Source organism: Mandrillus leucophaeus, unplaced genomic scaffold, assembly GCF_000951045.1.
Source record: "Mandrillus leucophaeus isolate KB7577 unplaced genomic scaffold, Mleu.le_1.0 Scaffold1176, whole genome shotgun sequence".
Lineage (NCBI taxonomy): Eukaryota > Metazoa > Chordata > Mammalia > Primates > Cercopithecidae > Mandrillus > Mandrillus leucophaeus.
In genome coordinates this window covers 141,741-157,641 of record NW_012100054.1, presented here as the reverse complement: position 1 = coordinate 157,641, position 15,901 = coordinate 141,741, and the positions used below count along the sequence as shown (strand labels likewise).

The window sequence follows — 15,901 nt, the reverse complement described above, 5'->3', positions numbered from 1 at the left end:
AAAAAAAAATCACTTTTTCTTTTACCACTATTTGAGATAATAAGTGGGGAAAATGTATGAACATTTTACAGTGCTATATAGAAATAAATTGTGACATATATGAAGTATATACTATTATTTATAAGTAACCATCTGTCTTACTATACCCTAAGCTGTTTTGTCAGAAGTGATGGACTTTGCTAATCACTGACACACAACCTTCTGTGAATCCTCTAGGTAGAGTTAATCATTGCTTGCTTTGGGTATACATGGTACTTGCTTTTGATTATTTATTTATTTATTTATTTATTTATTGAGACTGAGTCTCGCTCTGTCGCCCAGGCTGGAGTGCAGTGGGGCGATCTCGGCTCACTGCAACCTTCACCTCCCAGATTCAAGCGATTCTCCTGCCTCAGCCCCCGAGCAGCTGAGACTACAGGCGCGCGCTACCGCACCCAGCTAATTTTTGTGTTTTTAGGAAAGATAGGGTTTCACCGTGTTAGCTGGGATGGTTTAGATCTGCTGACCTCATGATCCGCTTGCCTCAGCCTCCCAAAGTGCTGGGATTACAGGCGTGAGCCACCATGCCCGGCCGCTTTTGATTATTTAAGTGCATTCCTCTCCTCTCCCCAGCAATTATTCTGAGTTCTTTGAAGCAGAGGATCTTGTTTTACTTGCCTTTTGAATTTATTAAATTATTTGCATCTATACCCATCCTTTCTTTCTATGTTTATGAAAGAGTTACCCTCCTGTCCAAGAATTATCTTTTTACTTGTATCTGGTTCCAAGAAGAGGAGTCAAATCTCAAGAATCGGTTGCTCTAAGGGAGAAACAAAACAAAGCCCGCTTGATCTCATACAGTTCTTTAGTTATCACCAACTCTGCTTCTCTTCATTTCATGATCAAGCTTTGGAAAGAACTGGCTCTTCTCAGTAGTCACATTTCATTAGCTTTTCAGCCCCTTGCAATCTGGCTCCTGTCTTTACCTCTACAGGAAAACTTTAAAAGTCCAAAAGACATACAAAAGTGAACTCAAAATGGATCAAATACCTAAACATAAGAAATAAAACTGTGAAACACTTAGAAGGGAACATAGAGGGGGCCGGGTGTGGTGGCTCACACCTGTAATCCCAGCACTTCGGGAGGCCGAGACGGGTGGATCACCTGAGGTCAGGAGTTCCAGACCAGCCTGACCAACATGGAGAATCCCCATCTCTACTAAAAATATACAAAATTAGCCAGACGTGGTGGCACATGCTTGTAATCCCAGCTACTCAGGAGGATGAGGCAAGAGAATTGCTTGAACCCAGGAGGCGGAGGTTGCCGTGAGCCGAGATCGTGCCATTGCACTCCAGCCTGGGCAACAAGAGCAAAACTCTGTCTCAAAAAAAAAAAAAGAAGGAAACATAGAGGGAAAGCATTATGACATTGGATTTTGGCAATGATTTCTTTGATGACACAAAGCACAGGCAGCAAAATAAAAAAGGAGATAAATTGAAATTCATCAAAATTAAAAACTGTGCATCAAAGGGCAGTATCAATAGAGTGAAAAGGCAACCCATGGAATTGGAGAAAATATTTGCAAATCATATGTCTGATAAGAAGTTTAATATCTAGAATATATTAAGAACTCCTACAGCTCAACAACAAATATAACCTGATGAAAAATAGAAAAAGAACTTGAATAGACGTTTCTCCAAAGATGATATACAAATGGACAAATAAGCACATGAGAAGATGCTCACAATTACTAATCATTAGGGAGATGCAAATCAAAACCACAAGATTCTGTTTCACACCAATTATGATAGCTATTAATAAAAAAACAGTTGGGGCCGGGCGCGTTGGCTCACACCTGTAATCCTGGCACTTTGGGAGGCTGAGCGGACAGATCACGAGGTCAGGAGATTGAGATGAGATCATCCTGGCCAACATGGTAAAACCCCATATCTACTAAAATACAAAAAATTAGCCAGGCATGGTGGTGCGTGCCTGTAGTACCAACTACTTGAGTGGCTGAGGCAGGAGAATTGCTTGAACCTGGGAGATGGAGGTTGCAGTGAGCTGAGATCACACCACTGCACTCCAGCTTGGTGACAGAGCAAGACTCCATCTCAAAACAAACAAACAAACGAAAACCCACAAGAAAACACAGTTGGGCATAGTGACTCATGCACTTTGGGAGGCATAGTGGCTCCCAGCACTTTGGGAGGTCAAGGCAGGCAGATCGCTTGAGCCAAGGAGATTGAGAACAGCCTGGGCCAAGTGGTGAAACCCTGTCTGTACAAAAAATACAAAAAATTAGCTGGGTGTGGTGACATGCACCTGTGGTCCCAGCTACTCAGGAGGCTGAGATGGGAGGATCTCTTGAGGTCGGGAGGTTGAGGCTGCAGTGAGTTATGGTTACACTACTGCACTGTAAACTGGGCAACAGAGTTAGACCCTGTCGTCAAAAGGGGAAAAAAAAATTAAAAAACACCCAGAAAATAACGTGTGTTGGTGAGGATGTGGAGAAATTGGAACCCTTGTGCACTGCAGGTGGGAGTGTACAATGGTACAGCCACTGTGGAAAAGGGTATTAGAGTTCCACCAAAAATTTAGTTTTTATGTGCTTCAGAAGGGAGGAAGTGAATGCTGATTGGTCCATGGGCAGTCATGGGTGGGCCTGGAAAAAGCGCCATAAGCTCTCACTGTGGTCCATGTGACTGGCAGCCAGGCCCCCAGGCTTCAAGCCATTCCTGGCTTAAAGGTAGGTCTTCACTGGGGGCCCACCCTTTTCCACCCAGGAGCCTGTCTACTTCCTGCTGCCATCAACCTGCCGCCCACTACACCCAGGCTGTTCGTGCCGAGGGGCGCCTACAGGCCCATACTGAGCTGCCCTCAGCCCACCGCTTGGCCTGCTCATAGGCGCCCGAAGTCCAGAGGGTGCTGAGGCAGCAGGGGGCTGTTGTGTCAGTGGCGTCCTGAGCACTTGCACACCTGGCCTGGTCGTGACAACACCTGGGCTCCGCCACAACTTTGCTCCAAAATTGGTGTGGGCGCCGGGAGCGGGGAGAGGCCAGGTGTCGGGAGCAGGCACTTCCAAGTCTGTGAGGGCAGGGGGCCTCCCCGGCCCTGGAGAGAGCAGGGATGCCTGGGTTTGCAACCATGGTTGGATGGCTGCAGCTGCGCCCCAGATGGCTGGGCTCCCGACCCTGCAACTCGGAAGGGGGTTGGAGCTTCCACCTCTCTTGCAACTCAGAACGGGGCGGGGCTTCTGCCCACTGGCTCCAGGGAGCGAGCAGCCCCAGCCCCACCTTCCTTATTGCAGCGGGCATCATGGCAGTGGCCGCTCCAAGTGGGCTGCCACTGCCATTAATAGCACATTTCAATTTGTACTAATCACATTTCAAGTGCTTAGTAGTTACTTGTAGCTAGTGGCCACCATATTCAGGTCTAGGCTTTGCTGATTGGATCTCTTTACTATTACTTAGCATATTTTTTTTTCTTGTAAGTTGGTAACATTCAGATTTTATTTTCAATTTTTAAACAGAATACTGTGGATATCAACATTGATGCTAAACGCATTTGATAAGTTGTACTTTAGAAAATTTTTTTTGCAAATGAAACTGAGTCACTTTAAGAATTAAAAGCTTTTAATTTGTATTTTAGTGCCACACCAGAGGAATATAATGCAGTTGTACAGAAACCAAGACAAATTCTATGTCAGTTCATTGACCGGATACTTACAGATGTAAATGTTGGTAAGAAACCAATTATTTCTTATATAAACTTTATAAATTGGACTGTTTTCTTTTCCATGTATACATTATAGTAGCATTTTCTCCATGTAGTTTTAGATATAGAGTATTTATGATAGTTACTATTTTCAAGCAAGTTATTTGTTAATATTGCTTACTACTTGTTACGATTAGGCTTTTAAAATAATTCTCTCTTCCTATTTGTTATCTGATTTTCTACTGCTTGCTATGAGTTCTTTGATATTGGATATTATACGTAAAAATATTTGGCTAGTACCAATCACATGGACCCTATTTTGGTTAGCTCTTATGCCAGTGGTAGACTAATAGCAAATGCCACCCAAAAAAACCTCTTTAATTAAGTTACTCTGTAAGTAAGTTCATGCCTGTGCCTGTAGGAGATTATAGGATTATGTGAGTTACTGAATCAATTATTGCCTGTTCATGCCAATCTGATAGACAGAATATTACCTACCTGGCAAAATGGTGTCACATTTGTCATATCTGTTGAAATTGCATGGAAGGGATAATATAAAATGGCATTAGGCTCAGGGTTTATAATTTGAATTCCAAATTTGGCATAGATTTTATGACTTAGACTAGCCATTAAGCCTTTCTTTTTCAACCAGTAAAAATGATGGGTTGCTGAAAAATAATAAAGGACTGCTTAATACTTGCAAGATGTGTTTTTGTATCGTATTCGTATTCCCTCTGTTTAGACTACTTGCCCTTCCCCTCTCTGACCAACTCCTCATCTAGGAATCATTTCCTTCACAGTGTCTTCCCAGATACCTGTTTCTCCTTATTCTGGATTAGTGCAGTTACCATATTGTATTGTAATTATTAGTTTATTTGTTTGACTCCCCATCAGATTGTGGGAACTTTTGTTTTTAATCCTTAGATTTTAGCACTGCCTGACATGTTATTCCTGAAGTGCATGTTTGATAAATGGATGTATGATGGAGGAATGCCTGTGATTTTTAAACATTTAAAATTAGGTAAGACTAGCGTTGGCTGGGCACGGTGGCTCACGCCTGTAATCCCAGCGCTATGGGAGACTGAGACGGGTGGATCACCTGAGGTCAGGAGTTTGAGACCAGCCTGGCCAACATGACGAAACCTTGTCTCTACTAAAAATACCGAAATTAGCTGCACTGGATATAATTCTGGTCACCGAAGTCTGGTCCCCCCCCCCTTTTTTTTTTAATTTTAAGAGACAGAGTCTTGCTTTGTTCCAGGCTGGAGTGCAATAGTGTGATCATAGCTCACTACCGCCTTGAACTTCTGGGCTCAAGGGAATCCTCCTGCCTTAGCCCCCCAGTAGCTGGGACTGTAGGTACACACTACCACTCCCAGCTAATTTTAAGAAAAATTTTTTTTTGTAGAGATGGGATCTTGACATCTTATCCAGGCTGGTCTTGAGTTCCTGGGCTCAGGTGATCCTCCCACTTTAGCTTCCCAAAGTACAGGGATTGCAGGCGTGAGGCACCTTGCCCGGCCCACAGTTTGGTTTCTTAACAAAAGGACCATTGTTTAATTTGTCATGACTCTTTAAAATGAATCTTATTGTTTTAGTTGCTGTAGAACTTGTAAAGAAAACTGACTCTCAGCCAACCTCCGTAATGTTGCTTGATTTCATCCAGCATATCATGAAATCCTCCCCACTTATGTTTGTAAATGTGAATGGAAGCCATGAGGCCAAAGGCAGTTGTATTGGTAAGTGCTGTTATTCGTGCATTCACTTGTCATCAGTTTTATGAAATCCTCCTTTTACTGCTCTTGTGAAATATTACAAGTACATAATTACACTTTTTTGGGTCAGCTTCGCTGTAAATTGAAGGAGCAAAATGGTAATGGTTATTTTTCCTTCACATATCCTTATTGTTTTCTTTTTAGTATTGTATACTAGGTACTTAGAAATAATCAAATTTGTTTATTTGCCATTGAACACTTTGGCATAGTTTTCTTTTTTCTGTTTTTGGTAATCTCTTTCTTGTAGATCAGAGATTGGCAAGCTTTAGTCCACAGTGTGGCTGCCTGTTTTTGTGACCTAAGTTTTGTGTTTTGTTTTGTTTCCTTTCTTTTTTTTTTTTTTAAATAGGACAGGGTCTCACTATATTGCCCAGGCTGGTCTTGAACTGCTAGACTCAAGGGATCCTCCTGCCTCAGCTTCCTGCATACCTGGGATTATAGGCACATGCTACTGTGCCTGGCTTCATTTTTTGTAAGCAAAGTTTTATTAGAACACAGCCATGCTCATTCTTTTACTTATTGTCTGTGACTACTACAGAGGCAACTTGGGCACTCAAGCCAAAAATAATACTATCTGGTCCTTTAAAAAAAGTTTGCTGACTGCTCTTCTGTATATTGAAGCTTTTCTCTAGGCTTATTCCTTATTGCACCTACTACTTTTGTCCCTTCATTGGTGTCTTCATAAAGAGATGCAAAATAAACATTTTTTTTTTTTGTATAGTGGATAAAGTATTTAAAAATTTTTTACTCGAACTTTAACTCAACTTTGATAGCATGTCCTCCAAGAAGTTTTTTTCTGAGCACTACTTCTAACTGCTTAGAACTGGCTTGGTTACTCCTTTATTCTCTCTTAGTACTAAGTGTTCTGCATTTCATCTATCGTAGAGGCTATTAAACTGTATTCTAATCATTGGTTTGTCTATATTCTTTCCTATAGTAGTTTTTAAACTACAAGTCATAACCCACTAGTGGGTTATGACATTAGGCAATTACCAGCATTTAAAACAAGATGAAATAAACTAGCAAATATCGGCTGGGGGTGGTGGCTCACGCCTGTAATCCCAACACTTTGGGGGTTCGAGACCAGCCTAGTCTACATGGCGAAACCCTGTCTCTACCAAAACCAAACCAAGCCAAAACAAAACAAAAACATTAGCTGAACGTGGTGGCACATGCCTGTGGTACCAGCTACTCGGAAGGCTGAGGCACACAAATTACTTTAGCCTAGAAGGCAGAGATTGCAGTGAGCTAAGACCGTGCTGCTGCACTCCAGCCTGGGTGACAGAGTGAGAACCTGTCTCAAGAAAAAAAGAAGAAAATATTAGAGTACATTGTATGTAATAAGAATAAGTACTATTTCATGAACCTTTTATTTTAAATATTCAAATAAAATGCATGTATATGTACTGGGTCGTGATATAAAATGTTATTTCTTTGTTGCAGTCAAAAAGCTCAAACTGTACTGTGCGATTCATGAGGACAGGACTATGACTGATTTATTCTTGTGTACCTGAGACAGAGTCACCACTCAAATTTTAGTTGAAGGAATGACAATAGCTACCCTTTATTGAACATTTATTTTACTTTGGAACTGTGCTATTTCATGTACATTGTCTTATTTGGTCCTCACAGTAACCCATAACATAGATAGCATTATTCTCCTTTCATACATGAAATTACAAAGGTTCAGAGAAATGAAAAGTTTATACAATTAGTAAGTGGAAAGCTAGGGCCTTGTCTTTTTGACTCCAAAGTTGGTACAGGCATACCTCAGAAATATTGTGGGTTCAGTTCCAGACCACCACAATAAAGTGAATATTGCAATGAAGTAAGTCATGTGAATTTTTTGGTTTCCCAGTGCATATATGTTATGTTTACATTGTATATTAAGTGTGGAATAGCATTATGTCTAAAAAACAATTAAAAATACTTTATTGCTAAAAAATGCTAATGATTATATGATCCTTCAGCAAGTTGTAATATTTGTGCTGGTGGAGGGTCTTGCCTTGGTGTTGAGGGCCTTTCTCTGGATTAGGCTTTGGCTTAAGGGAATGTTGTGACTAGTTTGATCTTCTTTTTTTCCTACTGGAAATTTCCTCATCTTTTAATGATTTGATCTTCTATTCAGACTATGAAAACTTTCTCCATACCAGCAATAAGGCTGCTTCACTTTCTCATCAATGGTGTGTTCAGTGGAGTAGCACTTTTAATTTTGTCCAAAAACTTTTTCTTGAACAGGTTGGTTGTTTGGTGAAAGAGGCCTAGCTTTCAACCTGTCTTGGCTTTCAACATGCCTTCCTCAGTAGGCTTAATCATTTCTAGCTTTTGATTTGAAGTGAGAGATGTGCGACTCTTTCATTTGAACACTTAGGGGCCATTATAAGGGTTATTAATTGACCTAATTTCAATACTGTGTCTCAGGGAATAGGGAGACACAAGGAGAGGGAGAGAGATGGGGAACTGCTGGTCGGTGGGGCAGTCAGAACACATACATTTATCTATTAAGTTTGCCACCTTATATTGATGTGGTTCATGACAGCTCCAAACAATTACAATAGCAACATCAAACATCACTGATCACAGATCACCATAACAGATATGATAATAATGAAAATGTTTGAAATATTGTGAGAATTACCAAAATGGGATACAGAGACATGAAGTGACCACATGCTGTTGGAAAAATGGCACTGATATACTTGCTTGATGCAGAGTTACCACAACCTTCAATTTGTGACAAATGCAGCATCTGCAACATGCAATAAAACTGGGTATGCCTGTGTTCTAAACTATTATGTTTCCACTGTGAAAGGAATGTTTTACACTCTTTTGTTAGTGAAGTTTATTCTTTAAAAGTCAATCGTCAAGGATTTAGCAAATGAATTAGCACTTCAGATATACTTGTTTATTTAATATCTTTTTTGTTTATTTCAAAGAATTCAGTAATTGGATCATAACAAGACTTCTGCGGATTGCAGCAACTCCCTCCTGTCATTTGTTACACAAGAAAATCTGTGAAGTCATCTGTTCATTATTATTTCTTTTTAAAAGCAAGAGTCCTGCTACTTTTGGGGTACTCACGAAAGAATTATTACAACTTTTTGAAGACTTGGTTTACCTCCATAGAAGAAATGTGATGGGTCATGCTGTGGAATGGCCAGTGGTCATTAGCCGATTTTTAAGTCAATTAGATGAACACATGGGATATTTACAATCAGCTCCTTTGCGGTTGATAAGTATGCAAAATTTAGAATTTATTGAAGTCACTTTATTAACGGTTCTTACTCGTATTATTGCAATTGTGTTTTTTAGAAGGCAAGAACTCTTACTTTGGCAGATAGGTTGTGTACTGCTAGAGTATGGTAGTCCAAAAATTAAATCACTAGCAATTAGCTTTTTAACTGAACTTTTTCAGCTTGGAGGACTACCAGCACAACCAGCTAGCACTTTTTTCAGCTCATTTTTGGAATTATTAAAACACCTTGTAGAAATGGATACTGACCAATTGAAACTCTATGAAGAGCCATTATCAAAGCTGATAAAGACACTATTTCCCTTTGAAGCAGAAGCTTATAGAAATATTGAACCTGTTTATTTAAATATGCTGCTGGAAAAACTCTGTGTCATGTTTGAAGATGGTGTGCTCATGCGGCTTAAGTCTGATTTGCTAAAAGCAGCTTTGTGCCATTTACTGCAGTATTTTCTTAAATTTGTGCCAGCTGGGTATGAATCTGCTTTACAAGTCAGGAAGGTCTATGTGACAAATATTTGTAAAGCTCTTTTGGATGTGCTTGGAATTCAGGTAGATGCAGAGGTAAGTAATTTTTCAGGTTACTTGTTAAGTATGTATTTTGTTCATCATTTAATTGTATACATATGTGCAAAATGTAATAATAAGGAAATGGAATATCTTTAATAGTAATTTATATTTGGAACATAATGATTTTCATAGTGTAGTCTGGCTCACTATTATGGACTTTTACTTTGATTTCAGAAGGATTTGTTGTTTAAGTTGGTAATGAACTGCCAATGGAGTAGAATGTTTCTAAGTAGAATCTGTGATGTGTAAATGTATTTGTTGCATTATTAATTAAAAGGGGGCAGTTATCAACTTAATTGCAGAAGCTTTGATCACTCAAATAGATTTTGTGTCTGACAAGTTATAATCAATCACTTTTAGAAAACCTATGAATGATTAATCATGCCAAATTATGTGCTTTTTTCTGTTTGGACTGTGGGAGTCAGGAAATACAATAAAATCATCAGAGATGCAGTAACTTGATTAAATATTTTAATTTATTAATCTTGCTGGATTTGTTACATGAAAAAAGTTGGTAATTCCCTTACAACATTTTTTATAAGGGAATTAAAATTTATAGCATTTTGGTAAGAGGAAAAACAGGACGTAGAGAGAAGGATTTGTCTTAAACTTTCTGAGACTATAGAACCATAGTCTATATATAGACTTAAATAATATAGATCAATTTAGATGTTTGTTTTGCTTTATGAGACTCTAAAAGTAGTTTCACTAGAAAACATCTGACTAACCTCTAATACATTCTTGCTACCTATGAATAATATAAATATATTTTCTAAGGAATATTTCTGGAAATTATTTTTTATTTTCTCAGTACTTGTTGGGCCCACTTTATGCAGCTTTGAAAATGGAAAGTATGGAAATCATTGAGGAGATTCAATGCCAAACTCAACAGGAAAACCTCAGCAGTAATAGTGATGGAATATCACCCAAAAGGCGTCGTCTCAGCTCATCTCTAAACCCTTCTAAAAGAGCACCAAAACAGACTGAGGAGTATGATGACCTTAATTCAGTTTGTATTTAGCCATTAAATAAAACTTTGTTCACTTTTGAAATTCAACTTATTAGTTAAGTGCTTTGATTTAAATACACAAAGAACATCTTTCTAAATGTAGCCAAGGGAATGCTTAAAATATTTTAATAATTCTTGTAGAATGTCAGTAGTATAAAACATTTCATGGTTAAATATAGTTAGTTTGCATGTTTTTACATGCTTATCTAGTTTAACTTTTTAATAGGTGAAAAATCTTTGAGACTGTGCATCTATTAGCAATTTTTAAAATGTTAACAATTTTTATAAAGTAGCTAAATAATTGCTATATTTCAGTTAGTTCTGAACATTGTTTTAATTGTTTTAAATCTTAATATGAATTTCAATAGTTGATATTACATAGTATGTTTTATTCTAAATATGTTTCATGTTTTAACCAAATTTATATTGCATAAGAATATCTCTCTACTATATTCATAATTATAGAATTAAACATGTGAACATGAACCAAAAGAGCGTATTATGGAGTGCACTGAAACAGAAAGCTGAATCCCTTCAGATTTCCCTTGAATACAGTGGCCTAAAGAATCCTGTTATTGAGATGTTAGAAGGAATCGCTGTTGTCTTACAACTGACTGCTCTGTGTACTGTTCATTGTTCTCATCAAAACATGAACTGGTAAAACAAACTTCTTGTTTCTTGGGGTTGGGTTTCCTGTAATGAACTTGGATTTACTGTTTACTCATTATTCACTTGAATCATGTGACCTTAGAACACAAACTTTTCACTGAAGTAGTTAAGAAATTTATTTTCTATTGAGTCAAATGCTAGGCACAGTGCTAAGCACTGTATATATCTTAGTTAATATTTACAGTAGTCCTCTAAGGTAAATGCTGTTATGCCCACTTTAAAAATTAGAAATTGACACTCAGAGAAACTGAGGCTCTTTTTTATCTGAAGCCAAAACTGACTTTCTTGGGGACGCATGGTTAGAAAGTACCAGAACACATTTGTGTACAACTCAAAAACCCAGTGTTTGGCTTTTGGAGACAGGGCCTCGCTTTGTCTCCCAGGCTGGTGTACGGTGGCATGATCATGGCTCACTATAGCCTTGATCTCCGTACGGGGCTCAAGTGAGCCTCCAAAGTAGCTGGGACTATAGGCATATGCCGCCATACCCTAATTAAAAAAAAATTTTTTTGTAGAGATGGGTTTCCCTGTATTGTCCTGGCTGTTCTCAAACTCCTGGGCTCAAGTGATCCTCCCACGTCAGCCTCCCAAAGTAATTTTAGTTCCCAAATCCTAAGGGTGATTTAAGCTGACATAAATAGATTAAATTTAAAATAATGATTACTTGATTTGCATATTTAAATTGTTATAAATTTTGTACTCACAATTTCTTTTGGCTTTACTACAATTTTACGTTTGACTATAACAAAATTCGTCTTAATTCCAATGTCTTTAATAAAATGTACTTACTGCAGCCCTACTTTCAAGGACTGTCAACACAAATCCAAGAAGAAACCTTCTGTAGTGATAACTTGGATGTCATTGGATTTTTACACAAAAGTGCTTAAGAGCTGTAGAAGTTTGTTAGAAACTGTTCAGAAACCAGACCTGGAGGCAACCATTGATAAGGTGGTGAAAATTTATGATGCTTTGATTTATATGCAAGGTGAGTACAAATAAGCAATAGATCAGAATAACCTTTAAAGATAATCGGTATAGAAATATGCTTTCTTTTTTGCCTGAAGCCTAAGTGCATGGAATACCCAGAAGTTTGTTCTTGATTTCAGTTCTATTAAATTTGTCAATTTCTGAGTTGCCAGTTTATGTGCGTAATATTTTGATTCTTTAGTCAATAGAAATTATTTATAACTTTAAAGTTTTTTGATTTGGGAGTTTGAGGAATGCTGTGGTTCTTCTTTAAAAAAGGCATAGATACATGTTTTTATAAAGTCACATTTAATTTCTTTGGGTTCACAGACCTCAGACCATCATTTATGGATCTCTGTGTTAAGAATTTTCTTCTTATCGAATGATCATTATAACAGTATTTGGTATTTCAAATGTCTTTATTTTTGTTTAAAAGAGATATGATTAAGGAAAAGTTATAATTAATGACTTATTTTGTGCTTCTGTAGTAAACAGTTCATTTGAAGATCATATCCTGGAAGATTTATGTGGAATGCTCTCACTTCCATGGATTTATTCCCATTCTGATGATGGCTGTTTAAAGTTGACCACATTTGCCACTAATCTTCTAACATTAAGCCATAGGATTTCAGATAGCTATTGTAAGTGCTCACAAGAATATGTTTGTGTGTGGTTTGTTTTATTTATTTATTTATTTTTGAGACACAGTCTTACACTCTGTCGTCCATGCTGGAGTGCAGTGGCGCAATCTTGGCTTTCTGCAAATTTTCCTACCTCAGCCTCCTGAGTAGCTGGGATTACAGGTGTGCACCACCACACCCAGATAATTTTTGTATTTTTAGTAGAAGTGGGGTTTCACCATGTTGGCCAGGCTGGTCTTGAACTCCTGACCTCAAGTAATCCACTTGCCTCAGCCTTCTAAAGTGCTAGGAATCCTGAGCACTTTGTGTATGAGCCACCATGCCTGGCTTTGTGTAGTTTGTTTTAACTCACCTCTATATAGGACTTCTAAGACTTATTTAAATTTTTTTCAATAATTAAAAGAGCAGTTATATTTTTAATAATTCAGAAAGGGGTTAGATATATAAAAAGTAACACATAAAATCCTACCCCACATATCCCATTTCCTTTCTTTTTGTAAAACATTTGCAATGTATCCTTACATGTCATTATCTTCATTTAATAAAATTAGGAAGTATTTGAGAAATATTTTAAAAAGAAGAACAATGTACCAGAAATTCTTATACCAACTTATCAGTTTAAGAAATAAAAACATTAGGCCAGGCACGGTGGCTCACGCCTGTAATCCCAGCACTTTGGGAGGCCAAGGCATGTGGATCACTTGAGGTCAGGAGCTTGAGCCCAGCCTGGCCAACATGGCAAAACCTCATCTCTTCTAAAAATACAAAAATTAGCCAGGCATGGTGGCTTGTACCTGTAGTCCTAGCTACCAGGGAGGCTGAGATACAAGAATCTCTTGAATCCAGGAGGCAGAGGTTTCAGTGAGCCAAGATTGCGCCACTGCACTCCAGCCTGGGCAACAGAGTGAGACTCTGTCTCAAAAAAAAGAAAAAAGAAATAAAAACATAGCCCTTTAAAGTCAGTTTCTCTTCACCCTTCCCTCTCTTCATGAAATTTTTTTTAAAAAGGAAATAAAAATATTAGAGATATGATGGGAGCCCTTTGTTCCTCTATGATTTCATTCCCCTCATTTTTTTCCCCCAGAGATTACTACTGTTCTGAATTTGGTGTTGATTGTTCTGTTGAATGTTCTATTACTTTTACTATATATGTGTTTATTTGTAAATAATAAAAGAAATTGTTTTGCTTCTTACAGCTTACATTTTGTTGGTCAACATTATCTTTATGAGACTTATCCTTGGTGATATGGGTAACTCTAGTTTTTATTTAAACTTCCGAATAGTAGCCAAATGTATGGATAGACACTATCAGACCTCCTATTGGTGGACAATCACGTTGTTTCCAACTTTTCACAATTACATGCAACATTTAAATGAATATTTTTATAAATGATTCTTTAGTCATTCTAAGGCCTTGCTGTTTGAAAAGTATGGTCCACAGACCAGTAGCATCGCCACCATTTAGGGACTTGTTAGAAATGGAGCATCTTTGATTCTGCTGAGAGAGCACATTTAAAAAAAAAATAAAATACAATAAAGAAATGGAGAATCTTATGCTCCACCCAGACCTACTGAATCAGAATCTACATTTTAACAAGATAGGTTATTCATATCCATATTAAAGTTTGAGAAGCACTTTTTAACGTTTTTACCTACGTAAGAGTAGTATTGTTGGGTTATAGAGTTTGCACATCTTCACCTCTATTCTGCTGTATTGTTCTCCAAAGATATGCCAGTTTACACTCCTGTTAGCAGAGTATGAGTTCCACATCCTCACTGACACTTAGCTGACTTTAAAATTTTTGCTATCTAGAAAATAAAAAATGTCATGGAGTTATAAAACTTTTTTCTTTTTCTTATCTGGTAGGTATGATTTTCAATTTGCATTTCCTTGATTATTTAGTAAGGTTGTGTATAGACCTTCTTCAGTGCACTTTATTTTCTGAAAAGGAGCTTTTAATTAAATTAGGTATTAAATGTATTTTAAATGTTACTTGACTTTTTTTATATATACACAAATGTTACTTACATATGTATATGTGTATACATAAAATTAACATTAGTAGAAATCATGTTTAACAGACTTAATTTTTTCAGCACCACAGGCACAGTCACGATGTGTGTTTCTTCTGACTCTGTTTCCAAGAAGAATATTCCTTGAATGGAGAACAGCAGTTTACAACTGGGCCCTGCAGAGCTCCCATGAAGTAATCCGGGCTAGTTGTGTTAGTGGATTTTTTATCTTATTGCAGCAGCAGAATTCTTGTAACAGAGTTCCCAGGATTCTAATGTATGTACTAAGATTTTAATTTGAATATATCACTCTATTGGAAAGATCATAATTCTCTGGCTATATATGCAGGGTTATGTTTATTGTTGAATATGTAAAGCAAATGTTGCTTTTAGTTTTAGAATTTAACATTTTTTCCCTCTAGACTTTGTTTTACCAGTACTTTTGTCCCAAATTAAGCAAGACTATTTAGACCACAAAATTAGGCAAGAAAGTTTAGTACTTTTTCTTTTTTTTTCCCCAGAGATAAAGTCAAAGATGATTCTGACATTATCAAGAAAGAATTTGCTTCTATACTTGGTCAACTTGTCTGTACTCTTCATGGCATGTTTTATCTGACAAGCTCTTTAACAGAACCTTTCTCTGAACATGAACATGTGGACCTCTTCTGTAGGAACTTAAAAGCCACTTCTCAACATGAATGTTCATCTTCTCAACTAAAAGCGTCTGTTTGCAAGCCATTCCTTTTCCTACTGAAAAAGAAAACATCTAGTGCAGTAAAACTTGGTGAGTGATTATGACTTATTTAATATTTTAAAACCTATTTAAACTCTGCTTTTCAAATCAGTAAAAGAATTAGGCTGAAGCCTTGAAAAATTACAGAAAGTTACTTGCTTTATAGATTCAGCGCTCAGTATTGATTAGTTATAAATGAGATAACTGGTATTAGATCGCATCACAGAACCTATAGGAGAGGTGATTTTGGGATTTCTTCGAATACTTTTGTGATCTGACAGCCTAAATGGGGCATACCTATGGTCGTTTCAATATTGTAAGATTCAATATTCTGTATCTTCTTTAGTGATACCAGAGACCTTCTTAATGTGTCCCCTGTTGGACACATTGGACTTTGAGAACTTCAAATAGATTACTTTGCCCGGCTGAGGACTATAGAGTGTATCTTCTTGGCCACTTTCCAGTGGTAATGGAGTATAAGTTTTTACGAAGCATGAGATTTATACAAATACTTAGAAGATCCATTTGTTTAGGTAGTAAGTTGAAACTTGTTCTCAAGTTTTCAAAGCAATGGAAAGT

The 15,901-nt window shown here is 37.4% G+C and overlaps 1 protein-coding gene across 1 annotated transcript in view; it reads left to right on the top strand.

Annotated features, from left to right (window-relative positions):
• Positions 1 to 15,901, top strand: part of ATR (ATR serine/threonine kinase) — a 124,397-nt gene that overhangs the window by 7,480 nt on the left and 101,016 nt on the right. Inside the window, exons 2-10 of the mRNA XM_012001246.1 lie at positions 3,631 to 3,722; positions 5,295 to 5,435; positions 8,408 to 9,285; positions 10,103 to 10,281; positions 10,766 to 10,957; positions 11,764 to 11,954; positions 12,424 to 12,576; positions 14,674 to 14,866; positions 15,111 to 15,373. Coding sequence (XP_011856636.1) covers positions 3,631 to 3,722; positions 5,295 to 5,435; positions 8,408 to 9,285; positions 10,103 to 10,281; positions 10,766 to 10,957; positions 11,764 to 11,954; positions 12,424 to 12,576; positions 14,674 to 14,866; positions 15,111 to 15,373 — 2,282 coding nt within the window. The remainder of the gene's footprint in view (positions 1 to 3,630; positions 3,723 to 5,294; positions 5,436 to 8,407; positions 9,286 to 10,102; positions 10,282 to 10,765; positions 10,958 to 11,763; positions 11,955 to 12,423; positions 12,577 to 14,673; positions 14,867 to 15,110; positions 15,374 to 15,901) is intronic.